General features: G+C 54.9%; 1 protein-coding gene across 2 annotated transcripts in view; it reads left to right on the top strand.

The window, feature by feature from the left end:
- Positions 1-20067, top strand: part of SEPTIN9 (septin 9) — a gene marked incomplete at both ends in the record, with an annotated part of 129449 nt that overhangs the window by 60247 nt on the left and 49135 nt on the right. Inside the window, 2 exons of one of the 2 annotated variants that reach the window (XM_084273344.1) lie at positions 3080-3134; positions 16891-17550. In XM_084273344.1, coding sequence (XP_084129470.1) covers positions 3080-3134; positions 16891-17550 — 715 coding nt within the window. Of the gene's footprint in view, positions 1-3079; positions 3135-16890; positions 17551-20067 lie in introns of those variants that run through there. The other variant, XM_084273343.1, reaches the window with a different exon arrangement.

Raw genomic sequence — 20067 nt, 5'->3', positions numbered from 1 at the left:
AAGCAGGGCCTGTGCCAAAATTGCATTGGGATGAGCAATACGACACACATGATGTGCTGTGCTGATGGGGAGCCCCAGTAACAAATTCCAGTGGAGGTGGATGATTTCCCATCCCTCTGGGGCTGGGTGCTCAGCTTCTTTTCCTGCCTTTCTAGAAGTGTTCAGCCAAACACAAGCTTTCGAGGTCAGGATGCAGCGAGAAAACCAGATGCAATGGTGTTTAGTCATCATGTCCCTTGGCTGCACAAGGGAATGATTTTATTTTGGGGGGTATTTTTGGCTCTTGTAAAGCCATGTCTCTGACTGTGGCTAAATCAGATAAAGGTACAGGAAAGTCTGCAGGAAAGAGAAAGATGGGTTTATCTCCCCTGAGCAAAGCTTGCTCCTCCTCTACTAGCAGGCACTTGGGTTTTGTGCTGTGGGGTGAGTTGTTTACATACCTTCCTGCTTTAAATATTTACTATTAGAGCCCTGGATATTCTTGTTATTCTTTAGTTGCTGTAATTTTCCATCTTCCTCTCCCCCCTCTCAGTGCCTTAGGTGCACATGGGTGCAGTATTAACCAGCTGGTTTTAATGAAAATGAACTCCTACTTAGAGCCCGGATATTTTATTTCACACTTCTTGGGGCTCTCCTCAAGGGCTGTTGATTTGCTAAACCTTTATTAGATCCAGGATGATAACATGGTCTTTGCTTAGGAAATGCGGAGTCACCCAGGGAACTGGGGCTAAACCAAACTGCCTCAAACTCTTCTGCTGAGGAGCTGTGAACCTCTTCCCCAGCGTCAGGAGAGCGGTGGCTGTCACTGTGCTGCTCGCTGGTCACAATCCATCACACGGGGATTTTTCTAGTGGTTTACTTCTTGCTTCCAGTTGAGCTCAAAACCAGAATCCCCATCACAGTGCCACCCTGACGCCTGTGACACCCAGCTCAGAGTGCCACCAAACCACAAGCAGTGGGTCAAGCTGAATCTCAGGGGGCTTGCAAAGGGGGAGAGGCTCTGAACATCAAAAAACATGCTCTGACCTTCCTCAGATCGACCCTATTGGGGTGGGTTTTATCTTTTTTACAATGTAGATTTTGAGTTTGTCTTGCTTAGTTTGTTTTCTTTTTCTCCTTTAAACCCATTCTGCAACCTTGTGATGAGAGCAGGAGTTATGATGGTTAACAGCTTTGCTGAAAGGCGGCTCGAGGTTCTGCTCCTCCATCCGCAGCTCTAACAAAGTAGCTTTTTTCTTCTCCTCTGGTAACCAAGTGTATTATTACAGCTACATTTCTACCTGCTTGAAATGGACTGGGGATGTGACCTTCCCACAAGCCCCTGAGAAAAACACCCCCCTTTGCTTTGGGAAGCCGATGGCACAGGTGTGGGTCAGCCAGCATGTGATGCTGTGTGATGTGACAGCCACCATCGCTCCCTGCAGAGCGTGTGCGGATGTGGGGACAGCAGGGACACAACACCTGAGCTCAGTAGGGCGAGAGCCACCGCTCCACGTTCATCCCTGTTCCCTTCTAGGGCACCAGGAACAGGCATCACTCAGGCGGTGGGGCTGCTGGGGAGCCACAGTCAGATGGTGTATCACACAGGCTGGCACTTACACTTCTATATCAGACTGCATGGAGATGTGAAGCCTTTTCTTCTCTGTGCTGTTGTGGTATGTTGGTTTCTGACATCACTGGGAGAGCAAGAAATGAAAGAGCTGAGCGCTGCTGCCTGTGAAAGGGGAGGAAAACCACTGTGTCTACCTTGAAAAACCATGCTTGCTTTAAAGGTGTGTTCTCAGGACTATTTAAACAGTTCTCATGTTGTAAAGGAATGCCTTTCCTTGGATGAAAACCTCAAGCCATTAACAGCACAGAGGACCTGGAACTTGTTGAGCCTGGGAAATTGGTGCTGTTGGTTTCGTTTTCTGGGTCGCAGGCACTCTTGGGGTGTCTGTGGTGTTTGCAGACTTTGGAAGTGTAAAATCAAAAGTGTGATGTAAGTGGTGAAGCATGTACGTTTTGCAGGACCAGATGGCAGCAGTACTACTGGTTTGCATAATTTTTTCTTTATGGTTCACCCAGAGTGGACTCAAGCCCCAGCCCATTAATTCTTCTTTTCCTGTTGATGTGCCTGGACACATTTCAGTGGGTATCATCACTTTTAAATGATGCTATAAAACACAGGGTGGGGAGGATAAAAAGAGGGTCAAGAGGCCAGGGTCTGAATCAACATGGGAAGGGAGAAACATCAGATAACAAGCAGGGTGATGCACAAACTGAGAGCTGCAGAGGAGGCAGCAGTGCTGTGGCAGGGGCTGGTGCTGGCTTCGCTGGCTGTGGCTGGAGAGGAGCGAGCTGCAGCATCATGGGGCTCAGCACCCACATCCCCAGCCCCACATTGGCTCTGGGGAAGGTTTAGCAGCCTCTTCCTCTGATTCTGAGGTGGCTTTCCCGAGCTGGCTGGAGAAGGGGCTTGGGTGGGGTGGTGATGGGTTAGCGCTGGTGCTGTGAGTGTGAGGGATTACAGAATTAGAGTAGGGGGGCTGGATCGCTCCTGTCCAAACCGGGGCAAACTGAGGAGCGGATGGCTTGTGGGTGCTGGAGAACATCAGCGGCGCGACCCGCGGGTTAAGGCTGGTGCCGTCCCTTTCGGGGGGCTTCCCTGGGGCACAGACGGGCTGGGGGGGACACGGCCCAAGCGCCGGTCTGCGAGATGCTGTTCCCCCCCACCCTGCCCCGGGGCGGGCAGTGCCTGGGCTCCCGCGGGGGTCCCATCCGCCCCCGGGTCCCTCCCGTCGCTCCGCCGAGGGGCCGTGGCCGTGGAGGGAGGGATGGGGGGGGTGGGGGGTGAGTGGTGGCGGCGTGACGGGCGTGGGGAGCAGCCAGTGCGCGGCGAGGGGGCCGGGCCGAGCCGGGCCGGGCTGGGCTGGGCCGGGCTGGGCCGGGCCGGGCGGCATGGCAGGCTGCCCGCCGGCGCGGGGGGCGGCCGCAGCCGCTCGCCCTCCGCCATTCATTCGGCCGCAGGCGGCGGCGGCTGCGCGTACCCGCCCGCCCGCGCCCCGCAGAGCCGGGGGGCAGCGCCCCGCGCCCCGCCATGGCCGACCCGGCCGTCAACGCCCACCTGGAGGGCATCATCTCCGATTTCGAAGGTGGGTGGCCCCGGGGGTGCCGCTTTTTCAGGTTAAACGGGAAGATGGGGGGTGGGGGGGAAGCGGGAGAAGTTGTTGCCGTCCCCAGCCGGGCAGCGCGGAGCCTCCCCTCGCCGGGTTGGGGGGATGGGGGGGGGGGGGGCAGCGGCGGAGCGGGGCTGAGCCCCACTCGGGGTCTGGTCTCCCCCGTTTGCTGCCGTCCCGGAGGTGCCCGGGAGGGACATGGACACGCACACACGGACTTGGCCTCTGCAGGGGCCCCACCGCGGGTCGCGGCCGCCCCGGGTGGCTCGGGCTGGGAGCCGCGGGGTGCCCAGAGCGCCCGGTTCCAGCCCGCCCCGAGCCGGGGACGGGCTGCGGTGTCTTTTGTTCAGAGCAGCCTTGCGCCCGGCTGTTATCTGCTGAGGCAGGCTCTTACGGGATGTTTTTCCCTTTCCTTCCCTTCCCGAGTAGTTTCACGTAGATTTTTTTTTAGCTGAAAACACATGCCTGGCGCGCCTAAAAGTCCGCGGAGCCCCAGGCACCGTCCCCGCTGCTGACTCCCGGGTTTTGGATGCAGACACAGCCCTGGGATAGCTGGAGGTGGATAATGGACCCGAGTTTCAAATATGTCCATAACGGGAGCTGCCCGCCCTAGAAAGCTCTGTGGCTGTCCCGTGGCGGAGCTCCAGCTGCCCGATAGCCTTGCGTTGCTCGCCGATCTCCTCGCAGCCCCCTTGGCGTGGGGACAGCGATGCCTCCTCCTCCTCCCCGGGTGTCTGTGGGTCTCGCTGGCTTTTTCGGGCAAGGAAAATAAGCTGGCAGAGAGGCGTGAGGCTGCCAGATGGGTATGAGAGTTACAGACAGACAGGAGAGGGGCTGGGGAGGGTTGCGGCTGGAGCAGGCATTGAGAGAGCGGCTTGGGGGAGCTCATCTTCCTGACCAGAGTTTTGGAGGAGCAGCTCAGTCCCTGCGCACTCTCGTTTCCTGGCAGAGGCCCAAAGTGAGCTTCACGCAGTGGTTTCTAGAAAAAAAAATAGAAAGAAGGAGGGGAAAAAAAGCACAGCTAAGAAATGGTGAAGATCTGGGGGCTGCGGCGAAAGCTCTTTCAGGGGCTGTGTGTGTAGCTGTGGAATGAGTTCCCTGTCTCCTGGTGAATCCAGCCCTGCCTTCGGGAAAGGAGCACGGCAGTGGTTTTCCTGCTGGGTAGCTGAGGAAGCTGAGAATACTTGGATTCCTCTTCCAGGTCAGGCAGGAAACGGGTGGCAGAGCTGGGGTCTCTGCAGCCCCCCGGCGTGTAAAGTTTGGCCACAGTTGTGTTCTCTTTATCCAGACTCTGGGCTTTCTTCAGCTGAAGTCTGGAGCGGAGGGCTTAGTAGGAGGCTGAGAGGAGTCCTGTCCCTTAGGAAGATTGGGACTAGCAAGTGATGGGGCACAGAGAGTGACCCAAATACACCATGTGGCACTCGAGGTTCAGCGTCGCCTTTGTAACTGTCCTTTGGAGCCCATGAGCTTGCCCACCGCAGGGCTCCCGAGGGCTGATGTAATTACAGCCTTTCCTCTGCCTGCCCCGATTGCATTTAAATCCCTGAAGAATGAGTAATTCCCTACTTGGATATGATAAAGGCTCTGCTGTGAGCCCTGGGGCTGCTTGCTGGAGCTGTGCGTGCTCCTCGGTGGCACCGAGCCGCTCCGCAGTGCGATTAGTACTTTTTTCCCAGTCTGTGGAGCTCTTTCCTGCCTGTGCAGAGGGAGAGGCTGGGGAAAGCTCTCTGCATCTGCAGCCAAAAGCTCTGGCCTTGCCCTTGAGCAGGGATCCGGGCTACTGTTTCACAATTTAATTAGTTTTCTGGGTTGTATATAGCAGCTTCCCAAGAACAAGGCAATTAATTTCTAGCCTGTAGGGCAGGAGATGCAGTGTTCGTGTCTGCTGGGTGGGTGTCTTGGCCCCAGGCAGCTCTTGGCCAAGCAGGAAAGATCAGCCAAGAATACCGTGGAGCAGGAACACCAGATCACCCAGCAGCCTGAGCCCTCTTTGTTCTTGCCGGTCATGCGCTGCCTGCCCTCCTGAATCACCCTGGTTGCTCTTGCTGGCTTTTCTTGTAGCATCCCAGCCTGCTTTCCTCACAGCATCCCTCCTTGGCTTAGGACCGACAAGGTTTCTTGTACCTGCTGGGTTGCAGAAGGCAGGGGAGTTGTGGGCTCAGCTGTGGGCTGCTGGTGTGAGAGCTGCCGGCCTGTCTGAGCCCCAGGAGGATGCGAGGGCTGTTTGGGAGGGGGAAGGAGCACAAGATACTCAATACCAGTTTCATTTCCAAACCAAAGCAACATGTGAGAGGGAAACACAGCACAGCAGAGTGCGTTCTTCCTTGTGCCCAATGACGTGCTGGGGATGGCCGCATCCAGGCAGCAGTACGTGTGTCCTGGGAGGAGGGCGCTAATCCTGCTTGTTTGACTGGCAAGAGCTTCCTCATCTCTAATGGGGGAGAGCATTATTAGGTCTGTGGTTTGCCAGGATTTACAGAGCATAATCGTTCTGCCCTTGGGTTTATAGATTTTGGCAGGTTTGCGGGAGCATGGCTGGTTCAGCTGCAGTTGCAGCAGCTCTTCCCGTGCCTTGGAGGGGGCTGCGGGTTGCTCAGCTCCCTGGAGTCTCAGACAGGGACCCCCGAGGATTGAGGAAAGGAGCAGCAAAGCAACCTGGGTGGTAGAAGGCTTATGCAGCATGTTAATGTTGTGTGAGCCCCAAACCATCCTGCTCCAGTTCAGGTGGAGTGATACAGGAGCACTGGTGCCTGTGATGTTCTACTGCGGGCAGGGCCGGATGTTCCCTCTCACAGCCATGTTTGGTGGTGATGGCACCCAAAGATAACTCCACAGCATGGTACTCATCTTCCTGCTAAGGATTTAAAGTACTGTGCACTCATGCTCTACTGCCCTGTAGTAAGACAGAAGAGATGTGCTCCAGCCCTGCATCCCAGTGGGATGTGGCTGCTGCTGAGCAGAGTCCTGGGGTAACTGAGGTGCATTTTTGCTGGCAGTCGCTGACAGTGAGCTGGCAGCAGTGGTGCTGAGCACTCCTTGTCTTTGCCAATGCCATCAGTCAACACCACACTCATTCCCTCATAAAGCTGGAACACAGAATGTCCCAGCCAGCACGAGCTGCAGGAGACGGGCAGCGCTGAGCGGGGCTGTAAGGACACGGAGCGGCAGGGCGGTGTGATGGGGGTCAACATGGTGTGTGGGGCTGGAGCCTGGGGGGACCCAGGCTTGCAGAACCCACGGGATGCCCCTCATTGATGGTGGTTAATCCCTGATTGACCCTTTCCATGTAACCCTGCTCCCTTGAGGACCACGTGCTCGCTGCCCAGCAAGCCCTCGCACCGCAGCATGGAGCTGGGCACCGAGGTTAAGGAGCCTCAGGCCCTGCCAGGGGCTGACAGGAAACTTGCTCTGGTTACTTTTTCTTTAATTCTTTTAATTCCTCTTGGTTGGACACCTTCCCTACAGACAGATATTTCTGCCCAGTGCAGGATATTTCTAGTATCTCAGCCAACTTTGTCTTGATGCCTTGTGCTAAGTTCCATCTTGGTTTCAAGAGTCATTCAAGACAGAAATCCATCAGCCAGGTTGCTTTCAGGAGGGGGCTCTATTAGGAGTGGCCTTTTCTACATACATGAACCTCATGGACCCGTCCTTAAAATTTCTTTGAGCAAATGGCCAGGCTGTCTGTGGGACACGTGGCCACGATGCGTCCCCCTGGGCTGCTGGGGGCTGGCATGCCTGCTGCCGTGGGGAGCAGCTGCTGCCACGTGCTGCGGCTGCTGGGACTCAGCCCTGCTGCTAATATTAGCAGGAACGCGCCAGAGGGATGGTCGTGATGTTATGTGGGTGATGTGGCTTGAATTCAATATGGTGAAAAGCCCCCGGAGAGGGGATGTGCTTCGTGTCTGTGTAAGTGTCTCACTTGGATTTGGGGTCTCCCCCCCGAGCCCTGCCGTGGGTTAGCAGGATGAGGGCTCACCAGGTAGGAGTGGGCTGGTAGTCTGGGTGTGTGACTCACGGTCCCACCTGTGTGGAGGTTCAGTGCCTGGAAAAGGAAATGCAAAAAGATCTTTCAGATTATGTCTTGGATCATCTCAACCCCAGGAGTGAAGCAAAGCTCCTGAATGGCAATTACTGGATTTCCTGGGCTGTCCTGAGAACTGGAACTGCAACTAGGCTTGTCTGGTGCTCTTCATCACCAGCCCTGCATGGGTAGAGCCAAGGCTGCTCTCCCAGCTGATGGATGTAGCTGTGCTGCTCTGAGGCAGCTGGTCACCTCTGATACCATCACAGACAAGCTTTACAGGCACGTTGGAGACTTTTATTTCATTTCTATCTAAGTTTCTGAATGTGAGACAAAAGAATGGGAGTTTTCTGCTAGATCAGGGCCTGGTGGGAAGGCAGGAGCTGTGTCTTCCCCACAAGACTGGCCTTTCAATCACAGAGTGATTGCAACAGTGGAGACCCACAGTTGTGGTGATTTGTTTTGGGTTGGGTGCTTTTTTTTGTTTTCCCCATGTATATTTAGTTCCTTGGGAATAAAAAGGTTGTGAGGGAGTGGGAAAGGAAAGAATGGGACGTGGATCTCTCCATCCACACGAGCTGGGCTCTGGGAATAACCTCTGGCCCCAGTTAGGATGTAGGATCATCCGGAGGTTGTTGTTTATAGTCATCTTATGTAAGGAGGGCTGGGCTGCCTGTCCTTGGGGACGGGCAACCACTGCAGCATGGAGCAGAGTGTCCTTGGCTCTGTGTCAGCATGGAGGGCTTCCAGTGTTGGCTGGTACGGGCAAGGGCTTGCTGTCCATTTGAGATTGGTCTTGGGCAAAGCGACTGCAGGGTTGTGCTAATCGTAAGGAAACCTTTCAGAGTGGCTGGGTGGGAGGGGATGGAGAGAGGTTGAGTGTGTACACCAGGGCCAGCCTGGTGTAGTGCTGGTGCCTGGAGGGAAGTCAAGGTTTTGGAGTGTGAACTCCATATTGGCACTTGCAAGTTGTCACCAGGCTCTGGGATCTTGGTAGCATCTTCCCCTTAGCAAGAAGCTCACCTACAGTGGAGCAATCCTCCAACTTTACTCCTTGCTCGCTGCCTGTTGGTGGTCTCTGCCAGTGGAGTGAGTAGAAAGCAGCTCTAGAACGTGCAGGTCATGCCTGACGGTTTGAGTGACCTGCTGTGAAGTCCTGGCACCTCCAGGAGTCCCATGGCCATGCTGTCTGGGTGCTGGGTTTCTGTTGTGCAGCCATTCTGCACAGGGAGCTGCTCAGCACCCTTTTCTAGGAGCCAGGACCCAGACAGCAGCCATGAAGCCTGGGCTGCAACTTGTCATAAATGCAAAGGCAATAGCAGAGACTTCAGAGTCCATAATCACTCCAGATATTCATGTTTGACTCTGATAATCGGTATTTAAGGCAATGTCCTTCTGCAGGACCACTGTGCAGGCTCTCTCCCAGCCTCCCTCTTCCTGCTGCAGCAAGCTCTGGCAACTTCTGGGTCTTCAGAGGTGGGATATGGAGGCAACGAGCCAAATACATCCTGGTCGGGCTTGTTTGAAGCCTGTAAAATGAGTCAATGGGTTTGAGCCCAGCTCCCAGTGGGGATGTACTGGTTGGCGAGGGGCAGGGTCCATCACGGGAGCACCTCACAGGACGGGGGTGGGCTTGTCAGGACCTGCTGCATGGGGTAGGGCTGTGTCCTGGCCAGCTTACTGCTTTGGGAAGGGAAGGAGCATGGAGAGAATGTGGGGGTTGGGACATCAGTCTTTCTTGTGACAAGGAACAGAGACTCTAGAGCTGGGGGCAGTGGCACCAGCACTCAGTGGGTGGCACAGGCTGCGTCCCTCCTTGCCCCACTCTGACTAACCCTTTTCTTTAGCTTGTAGTCAGCGTGTTGCATCACCACCCATCAGAGCACCTTCCCACTTAATCACTTAATGATTTAATTGCTGAGTCCCCCTGCCCCTTCACTGTCACCCACCTGAGTCACCCCCGGGGTGCCCTGTGTGGGCGCTGGGATCCGTGACTCACAGGATGGTGTCTGGGTGCTTGTGGCTTCCTACCCCCAGTGTGGGCACCAGCACAGAAGTTGGTGGTCTGGTGTCTGCAAGACCCATCTGCATCACACTTTTGCCTTCTGGGTAACAGTTTTTAAGGTGTTTTAGAAATATTACTGAAGCAAACCAAATCTGTGGTCCCCTGGGAGGAGCTGGGATTTATTTCTCTCCTTCCTCCCCCCTTTGTGAAAGGAAACTGGAGCAGAGACCGGAGGCAAAAGCTGCAGAGAGCCTGTGGCAGAGCCAGTAATGCAATCTGCTGGGCTGGATACCCTGTATTTTGTGTCATTTTCTGTACAAGAATGCAATGAATATACTGATGTAAAATATACTGGTCTGATCTGGAAGCATTTTGCTGAGGGTTAATGGTTCTAAAAAACACAAAGTGTAATGGAGAATAGCAAAAAGGCTGTAGAAATGCATTACAGGGACTGGGAAGCTGGGATTTTGAATTAATCTGAGTGTGGATTTTGTGTTTGTCTATTCTTAGTCCCAGCTTTGCCTTTGTATGTTCAATTCTGGTAAGTGAGGGTTTGGTCTCAGGCTGGTTTGGAGCTTGCTTTGTGTGAGCGAAGTGCTGCTGGAAAAGCTGTGGTTCATGTCAGAGCCCTGAACTTGGATTTATCCCCATGTTTCCTCCATAGCTCAGCTCTTGGTACGGTTTGCACGGTTCAGGGAGGCACTGCATATGGACAGTGTGTTGCCAGCCTTATCTTCTACACAGGACTCGTGCCAGACCATGCAATCCATCGCTGCTTCTTCTGAATGTTGTTTGTAAAGTCAGAAAAGGGATTTGTTTGTGCATAAACCATTCATAACCTGACCCAAGGTAGCCTAAGAGTCAGGCTACAATAGCACACTGTCATTATATACATATATGTATATGAAGATACGTGTTTATATGCATGTATTGCAACAGGGTTGGTTTATTGGTAGAAGAAAGGTGTGTAACCTCCTGGGGCAAACACAGGGAAGGGATCCAGCAACCCTGTCTGCTCTTCTCTTTTACATTGGATGGCCAGTAGCTTTGGGAAAGGTGCTTTGAAAGTGTCCTGCCATCGTTTCTCCAGCTCAAAGAGAGGATCTGAATTTCATGGGGCCTTTTGAGGCTGTTGGTGCACTCACAGAGTCCTGCCAGCACGTGTAGTGTTGCTCGCTGCCCCCACTGCCAGTGAATTTCCCATCTCAGCCCCATGGCTTTGACCCCACAGAGGGGCTTGGTGCAACTGGGAGCACCTTGTTGTTGAGGATGGGATAGAGATTTCCTGCTCTGGCCCTGCAGCTGGGGTGCAGCTCCCTTCCCCTTCTACTGCAGGACCTTCAGGCTTAACATACAATGTATATTTGCCTTATAGGTACAGGAAGAATTTCTGACTTGTCCCTGTAGCTGAGCCTTTAGATCACTGAAACGTGTCCACCTCTGCAGTGGCTGGTGGCAGCTATTGAGTGGCATCAGGGGTGGTGGGTTTGGATAAGCCAAACACAGGCAGTAACGTGGATAACCACACTCTTTGCACTGGGATCGGGGCTGAAAACCGCCCCGAGCATCCTGCTGCCTGGTGACGGGGGTCTGGGAAGCTTTAAGGGCCGCCAGTGGTTAATGCTGTGTTGGGTTTCCAAGGGCTCCTTGAAAGATGAGACCGGCAGCCTCCCCCTCTTTCCTCTCTGGGAACAGGAGGTGACCATCTGGTAGCAGTTTAGGGAAAGGCAGCGCTCTCAAACGGGGCCATTGTATCGCGGGAAGGAACGGGGCCCTGCCTGCCCCGCTCCCATAAGGCTCTTATGTGTCCAAAAACCCAAGGAAAGCTTTCCCTGCTTAAGCAAGCAAGCAAACGTAACCCCTGGGTTACAGAGACCTGGTGAGGGGCAGAGGATGTTTAATGGGAAGCAGTTGGGCGCTGTGGCCACGGCACAGCCCGAGGCTCTGGTTGCGAAGCGGGTCCCGGAGGAGCCAGCTACCCTCACTGTTTATTTTGGTCTCCTCCTGAGCGCTGTGCATAGAGGTTTCCTTGTATAAAGCATCCCCTCGACTGTTACTTGGGTATTCTGCTTGGAAAAGGGAAGGGAAGGAGCAGATGTTCCCTTGTTGACCCACCTGGGGTTCCATGGGGTGCTCGGAGCTGGGCTGCAGGGTGGGATGAGCCATAGTGGATGGTGTGTTGTGTAACCCTGGTGCTTCCCACTGGGAGATGTGGAGACCTTGGGCAGGAGCCAGAGCCCTACACAGCATCTGGGCATCCTTGGCTCGGCGGGGACCCCCAAGGAGGGATTCATCTTGTGGGAGAGGAGCGTGTAAATACAAGAGCCCATCCGTGCCACTTGTGACTTCTCTGGAAAAAAATCCTGGCTGTTGTATGAGCTCCTGGGATTTGAACCAGACCTTTGCCCTCTCGTCCCAATTTGCAAGATCCATGAAGAGTGGCTTTAACTGGTGGCGTGTGACTTGCTGATCCCTGGCCATGGGGTGTCAGGGGATTGCAGCAACCGAGCAGACATCCCTAGAGCTGCAGCACAAAGTAGAGAGAGACACATCAATATTTTGCTACTTCTCAGGCCCTGTGGGCGCCTGGGGAGTGTTTGAGCCAGGGATGAAGGTATGTGCTCCTTGCCCCAGAGTGCCTGGCTGGCAGGGACCATGTTTGGGTCAAGACTGCGGGTTTGCAGGACCTGCTGCTGTTGTGTGCAGCTGGCAGAGCTGCCTGCATCAGGTCTGTCTCAGAAAGTCCATGCCTACCTCACATGCCAGGGTTAATGCTGGTATTTTTTAAACTGATCCTGCCCATCTGGCCCTGTGGAGCAGGACTGCAGCTTGGTGGTGCTGAGCAGAACACCGCTACCTCGAGAGCTTTGTCCCAAAGGGACACCACTGGCCAGTAGGTCCCAGCTTGGGGGTGATGGCCATGGGCAGAGGCTGGTGGGGTAGAGGTTGGATCTGAAAGGAAGTGCTTGGAAAATGCATTTTAGGGGATTTTGGGCTTTCCCTGCTGTGGGAGGGGAGCTGCTGCCTTTGGCAGCAGCAAAGAGAGCCAGAGCTGCCTGGATTGGTTTGGAATCTGTTAAAAGGAAGCATATGTCAATGGTAACACCGGTTTGAGCTCACACGGGCACCTCCAGAGGAAGAGGAGGAAGGGCGATGCTCCGCACCTCCGCCTCTTTCCCTGCCAGCTGCCTCCAGCACCAGCCAGCAGATCAGATGCTGCCGGTGGGGCTGGGGAAGCCCTGCTAGCACAACCCCCCCACTGGAGAACATCATAGTGGAGATAATAACCCTGCTGAGAACAGGGACACCTGGGCCTAGGGTATTGGGGATATACAGATCCGGAGCCCCGTGGTGATGTGGACCATTAGTCTTGACTGCCAGGGTGGGACCCCATGTCCCCCCAGTGCTGGTTCCAGTGCCCTGGGGGTGGGAGCGGGGTGCAGGGCCTCACAGCACTGCCCTGCCTTCAGCTCCTGGTGCTGTAATGAATAAGGCAGCTTCCCTGCAGGAAGCTGGGAGGAGGGTCATCTGGAGCAGAGGCTGTTTACTTTCCTTTCTTGGCTCTGGGCAGGACAGGCTATTTTTAAGCTTTTTCTCTTTTTTTTTTTTAATTTTTTTTGAGGGTTGTTTTACTTCCTGAGGTCCTTTTCTCTCCTCTGGGCAAGGAGCAGGAGAGAGGTGATGCTCAGCAGGCAGCTGCAGCTGTGTTTGGTCCCACCGAGGGCCACTGTCACTGTGGGTGGCACCCCTGGAGATCGTGCTCATGGCAGTGGGTGTGGAAACAGACCCCATGGGTCCCAGTCCCTCTCCTTTCATGTGCGTGGGATGTCTGACTGTCTCCAGACCACGTTGGACTCAGGGCAGTGTCCAGATGTGCCAGCAGCAAAAGCTGCATGCCAAAATCCCTGTGCCACCAGAGGTTCGAGATGAACTTCCCATCCTGCAGAGAGCCACAGGTCTGCAAGGTCTCAGCTTGTCCCCTGGCAAATCAGTGAGCCCACTAGGGAGGGAATGGCCCTGGGACCTGAGAGTCCTCATGGTTTTGCTGCCAGAATCTTGCTGAGCCATTCCCAACCCTCCCTTGGGGTGACGGATCCTTGCCCAGCCCCTCAATACCCATCATCCTGCCCATCAGGGCCACAGCTGGCATGGGATGGCTTGAGTCTGCTGCGGCTGTAGTTGAGGTTTTGCAGCTCTTCTGTAGGCTTCTTGTGTCCTTTCACCTTTGGGCTTTGACCTTTTTTTCTCCTTTCTGCAGTGAGGCCCAGAAGGAGCTGGAGAAAATCCCCTGTGGGATGCTGTAGTCAGTCCTGCCCTTTGGTAAAGGCAGGGGATGGCCGTGCTGGTGGCACTGGGCAGCTTTACCCTGGGCTTTGAGGACTTTGAGGTCAAAAGCAAAGGCCATGAGCAGCAGCTCCAGCGTTGCCATCAAGTTACTCACAACCTGTTTGCTTGGTGCCACCATTTCTTTTGGCAGAAGCAGGTGGCAGGGGGACTCCCAAGTTGCTGAGATGATGGAGGTGGTTCACACAGTGAATTCTGAAGGTCAGCTGGGCTGTTTTTATCCAAAGCTCATTATCAGGTCAAAAAGAAATCCCCAAACCACTTGGGGTTTAGAAATTTCCAGGGAGACATTCACTAAGGAAAGATGCTCACCAGCATTTCCTTTGCTGTCAGGTTTGAGAGCGTTTTATTTCCAAACTGTCCTCCAGACACATCTGTCATGGGGTTATTAGGCTGCTTTATTGAAGGGAATAAATGAAGACTGAGCTGGCTGGCTGGAGTAGTGACAAGCAGGTTTTAAAAGCCTGACGTGGACAATGGTGAGATCCCATCCATCAGGGAACTGGCAGCCCTGGCTGGGCCCTGTCCTCTATTGCTCTTCCCACCCCTGCTTTGCTCAAGGCTGGGGAAAGGCTCCCATCAGGGCATCCCCTCTGCTCCCCTTGTTATCCTGCTAAATGTCAACTGGGCTGGGCTGGTGCATTGCTTTCAACTTGGGAATTTGGTGGGGGGGAAAAGCTAGAATTTTAATTTCTGGGTTAAAGGTTCGATGGAAAAGGAAAACATTAGAAAAGTCCATCTGGAGAGTCCGAGCTCCAGCTCAGGTTTGGAGACCTGAGAGTTACAGACATGACAGAACAGCTCGCAAGCCTAGACTTTTTTTTCTTTCCCTCCCTCCTTTCCCTCCCGCTTTTTCCTACTTCTTTCCTCCTTTTTCCTCCTTTATTTTTCTCTTTATTTTTCCTCTTTTTTTCCTCTTTTTTTCTTCTTTTTTTTCTTTTTAAGCAATATGTTCTGGGGACGCTGAGAACCGAGATGCAGACCCACAGTGCACGAGATGTGCCAAGCACAGTGGTTGCCGCAGAGAGCATCTCTCCTCCGCAAGCGAGCGGTGAGGTGGAGGAAGAAGCTCTGTATTTTTCTGGGCTGCCTCCCTTCCTCCTCCTGCCCACAGCTGAGTATTTTTGAGGTGCAGGACAGACCGTGTTGTCGCTCAGTGCTCCTCCCGGGGCCCTTCCCAGGTTGTGCATGGTGGATGTTGGGTTGTGCTTCGTGCTTTCCTCTCTTTGTAGCCATAAAGTGGCCACGGTGCCGTTTCCATCCGGTTAATACAGAGGGTGAATCACCCTGTGCATCCTTCCCTGCCTACGCCAGGGGACCCCCTCCCCGCATACAGAAGGGCTCCAGGGAGGGTCACTAACACAGGGAGGCTCCCAGGCCCAGCCCATTCTGGCTGCTTTTCTGTCCTGGCCTTCGTATTTAGCAGGTTTTGTGTATTCCTCTCCAAAAAAACCCGAAGAGCAGCCCCAGACCTGCATCCTAACACTTTGACTCCCCTGTGCCTCCCCGTTGTGTGCTCCCCTCGAGCTCCTAGAGTCCTGCTCTCTGCACCATCTCCTCTGGGACCCCTGGGAGCTGCTGGCCTGGGGCAGAGGCAGCTGCTGCCAGCCCTGCCGGGAGCAGGGGGACAGCGGGTGTCAGCAGCTGCGTTTGGGATCTGCCAGTGATGCTGCCAGGTGGCGGGCTCCCTGTCCCACCGGCTGGGCCCAGATGGCTCCTCTCTGGTGAATGGATGTGTCTGAGGGGTGGAGGGTCCCCAGGCCCTGCCCGGGGCTTGGAGCTGCCCTTGGAGCAGAGGAGGTACTTCCTGTGTGATGGTCTCCTCCATATGCACCCCAGCAGTGGCTGGGAGGTGTGTGGACAACCCTGGAAGAGGGAAGGCTGCATTCCAGTCTCTCCCTGGCTCCTGGCGCCTCAAGTCATCCCAGATCTGAGGTTTTGAAGGTGAAATCTCGGTGGTATCATTCTCTTGATGTAAAGGATGGTGGACTTGTTTCTGAGAGTGGCTGTCATCGCGCTGAGGCTGTCACCACCCTGGCTGAGCTTCAGCTCATGTGGGTTCTTCTGGCATCCCGGGGCTTTTCCTTGTCCTGTCCCAACCCCCTGGGTGCTGGGTGGCGCAGGGGTGTGGGCAGCCTGTGGCATTTCGGTGGGTCTCTGTGTCCCCCCTTTCCATTTCTTTTATTTCCACCTGAGTGGAGCAGAGGATCTGCTGGGCTTAAGGGCAATTACTCCTCAATTAATGAGGTTTGGAGTGGGGCAGGGGGTCTGTGTGGGGGACATGTAGAAGTCCAGGGCATGGCTCTGGCAGCTGCTGGCCCATGTCTGGGGTGGGAGCACCACTCCACAGATGGAGGCTTCCCTCAGCGATGCCTTGTGTCCCCAAGCTGAAGCTCTGACAGCAGCATCCATCAGGACACGCTTCTGGCTTGCAGGAGGGATCTCAGGGATTTCATTCTCATGTAGCCTGCCTGACAGGGAGCTCAGCATGCCGAGCAGGACCTGTGTAGGGGGCAGAGCTGAGCACAGGCACCCCTCTGAGCACCGCTGCACAGGGACCTGTGCATCAGCTCTACTGTGAGTGCAGCCAGGTCCTGCACGGTGCCAGAGCTCGGTGAAGCTGGGACTCTGCTGCCTCTTCACCTGCAAATCAGAACATCTAATCTGATGTTGCATCTGTTTCTCTGCCTCCTAACTTCCCCTTTGGTGAAATGAGGGTGATGATGCTTAGATTTCAGCAGGTCCCTAAAGCCTCCCACTTGGCCCCATCTGGGCACTGGGACATGTCAGTGTCCCCAAGCACTCCAGGCTGGCTCAGGTGACCTCTAGGATTGGTTTTGAGGATATGAGTTCTGTGGCTGTCCCCCTTGGTTTTGTTGCTGCGTTGATATGGATTTGGTGCTCTCCTGGGATTGTTTTCCCATTCCCAACTTGGATTTTGCTGGCAGCACTTACTGGGAAGCCCATGTTTATCTGTGCATCCTTTGGATATGAGAGGGAAAGGGAGGTGTTGGGTTGTTGGGCTGTTTGCCTCCAAGTCCTGTGCCATGCTCCACTCTGCCATGGGGCTCCCCTCTGAGCATGTGTGGGGTGCGGGTGGGATTGGGGGCAGCACGTGGATGGTTTCTGCTCTGGGTTTGAGTTTCCTGGCTCTGGTTCCAGCTTTGTTACTGGCATTGTAACTTGCCTGAAGAAGCAGAGCCTGTCCCTCAGTCCCCATCTGCATTAAATGGGGTTCTGACCCCTCAGGTGGAGGAGCAAGAGCAGGGTTACAAGCCTCAGGTGGCATCCGTTATGTGTCTCTCGAGTTGCTCAGGTGGATGGTAACTAAATTCCAAACTCCTTTTCGTGTTTTTCAGCTCTGAAAAGATCTTTTGAGGTCGAGGAGGTAGATCAGTCTTCAAATTCCTCCACCCCACAAAGACGGACCCCGAACCCTCTCCTCAGGTCCACCGTGTCCAGCTCCACACAGAAGTTTCAGGAACTCGGTGCCAGGAATTCGGAGCCATCTACCCGGCATGCAGACCCCACAGGCCAAAGATCACCCAAGCCCTCTCTGAGGAGAGTGGAGCTCGCTGGACCCAAACTGCCCGAGCCGGTGTCCAGAAGAACAGAAATCTCCATTGACATCTCATCCAAGCAGGTGGAGAACTCCACCCCAGGGTTGTCGAGGTTTGGCCTCAAAAGAGCAGATGTGCTGGGGCACAAACCCCCTGAGCCCACCCCAAGGAGGACTGAGATCACCCTCGGCAAGCCCCAGGAGCCGGGTCTCCGGAGGGTTGAGGCGCCAGCATCAAAGATCCCTGAGATGCCCCAGCGAAGAACCGAGCCCTCCAACGCTCCTGTGCCCGACACGAGCACCAAGCGTGTGGAAATCCAGGTAGCGAAGGCGGCTGAGGTCCCAGCCCCACCGGCGCGGCAAGCGGAGAGCTCAGAGCCTCCCCTGGCTGCCCAACCTCCCCAGGCAGAGCCAAAGCTGCAGCCAGTGCCAATGGAGAGCCCACCAAAGAGAGAAGAAGGTGAGTACAGCTCCAAGTAGCTGCTCAGGGGAAGACACTGAGTGTTGCGGGGGTGATGCCCTTGGAGGCTGGTCTTGGATCTGTGCTCAGATGTGTCCACAGCCATGGCTGTTATCCTTGAGTTTATCCTGGCTGAAAGGGCTGTCAGCTTGAGTAAGAGATGTTAGCAAGGCCAGAAGCCTGGACGCTTGCAAAAGATGACACTTCTGCCAGCTCAGGCCTCGTGTGCAGGCTCACCCGTCTGTGCTGCCTCTAGAAACCCTCCGAGGTGCTCGTTGTGGAGGTGGTCTTGAGATGGTTTGTTGTTTAGTGTTGTTGCTTGTGGCTGTGAGGCAGAAACAGCCTCTTCATTAGCAGGAGTCAGGGTTTTTTGTCTTGGAGCCAAAGTCTAATAACATCATGGACCAGAGCCACCATTAAACTGGAGCCCTGGCTTGGATTAGCTCCATCTTGTATTCAATTAATCCCGTATGAAAGCCAGCGTCCCTCCCCCGCCAGCCCTCACTTCTTCTCCCCAAGGTTTGGGAGATTTCTTTCTTCTTCTCCCTCTTCTGGCCTGCTCATTATTTTTCCATTCCCCATCACCCATGAGCTCTCCTGTGAGGGATGCAGCAGTCGCTCAGCGGACACCACCTCCCCTCCCCAGCCTGTGCCTCTCCCCAGGGCTTGTGGGGTGTTGTGTGATGGCCAAGCCAGGACCTGGGATGACCGTGCGTGACCCTGGAGCTGGACCACCAGCCCATGTCTTGCCCCATTGCGGGATGGTCCTTTGTTCCATCTCCTCTCCCTGGTCACAGGGTAGTAATGGGGTCTGTGGAGATTTTGGCATGTGTATCTGGTCTAAAATAAAATCAGGAGTCAGGGGTGGAGCTGATGTCCGATCTGTAAGGCTTGGGTGGTGAATGGCTTAGGTGTGGCTTCTCTGAGCTGGGGTTTAAAGAGTTTTAAAGGCCTTCAGGGTAGCAAGTCAGTCCATTTTCAGCTGGGCATGGCTGAGCTCTCAGACCCAGCCCAGTGGTGAGGTTTAGCTTGGATCCCTCCTTAGGGGTGCGTGGTGCCCACGAGGCCCATCTTCTCCCGTGGGAGGGTGCTCAGCCTTGTCCTTCTGGGCTTGAGCTGTTCAGAGCTTCCCAAGCTCTGAACTGCAGATGGTTGGGCACTTTAAGAGCAGAAGACCTTATAAGCTGCTGAATCCCCCAGCTGCCTGGGGATGGGGAGAGGCAGGGCTCTTTGTGTTAAAAAGGACTCCAGAAGCCCAGAACAGCTGCTGGGGATGAATCTTGCCCAATAGCCCAGCTGTCTGGGGTCTGCCTTGCAGAGAGAGCCAGCCCTTGGACCTGGTACAAAAGGGGCTTTCAGTCTCCGTGCCTCCAAGAAGACCCAGGAGATGTAGGGGTTGGGGGGGCTCTGGCTCCTTCTCCCTCTGTGTCAGCACAGAGGGACAGCTCGGAGTTGCTGCCAGAGCCCATGTCCCCTTCTGGCTGTGTCCAATGTCCTTTATTGCCATTTGAGGGCACTCCTCCTCCTAGTCCACAGCACACACCCTGGGGTGATGCTGAGTGGGTGGATGGCATCTCTCCTTGTCACTGGTGTGAGCACACAGAGGAGTTTTGGGGAGGCCACACATAACCTCAAGGAGCCCTGCTGATGCTCACCAGCTCTGCTGCAGCTCTGGTCCCACCACATCCACCCAAGTGAAGGTGCTGGCTCTTTGCTGCCTGCAGCAGAGACACCACATGGTATAAAGTCCTGCTCCCTCTCACAGGTCCAGAGTTTGGGCCACCTGGAGGTGCTTCCTTGGCACTGGGTGCCCCTTGATCCCATTGCTTGGTTGCTCTCCAGTGCAAACAGCTGAGCAGGGGATGATGCAGGCAGCTGCCTCCAGCTGCCCCCAGCCCTGTGGTGGGACTTGCCTTCCCCCAGCTGCCAGGGCTCAGCTGCCTTGCCCTTAACCCCTTGTCTGGCTGCTGAAGGTGTGCAGGAAAGCGTCCTGTGCGGGAAGAGGCTGGTTGGAGAAGGGCAGTCAGAGCTTGGCAGTTCAGAGGAAACCACAGAGGAAAAGAGTAATTATAGCACCGAACTTCATCATGCTGGTGGCATAGGCTGAGCCTGCTCTGGAGCTGTGGTCCTCTCTAGGTGGGGGAGGAGGCAGGAGGTGTCTTTGTGGGTTAGAAGAGCAAGAAATATTCATCCCCAACCCATTGCAGGTTGGATGGGGCCCTGGGCAACCTTGTGTAGCTCCAGGCCTGGAGGTTGGTGGCCCTGCCTGTGGCAGGGGGGTTGGAGCTCTGTGACCCTTGGGGTCCCTTCCAACCCAGACCAGTCAGGGATTCTATGATTCTGTGGTGTCTTGCAACCGAAGAGGCCGGGGCTGAGTGGAGCTGCAGTGAGTAATCATTTCCAGTTCCCTGAGCTGTGCTGCACTTTAACTGTACAAAGAGATTAAAGCTGTAGGGAAACAAATGTTTCCTTAAAACCAGCTGACACATTTGGGCTGCGTTTGGGCCGGGCTTTGTT

Source organism: Gallinula chloropus, assembly GCF_964237585.1.
Source record: "Gallinula chloropus genome assembly, chromosome: 20".
In the NCBI taxonomy this organism is placed as follows: Eukaryota; Metazoa; Chordata; class Aves; order Gruiformes; family Rallidae; genus Gallinula; species Gallinula chloropus.
This window is presented reverse-complemented; position numbering and strand designations above follow the sequence as displayed.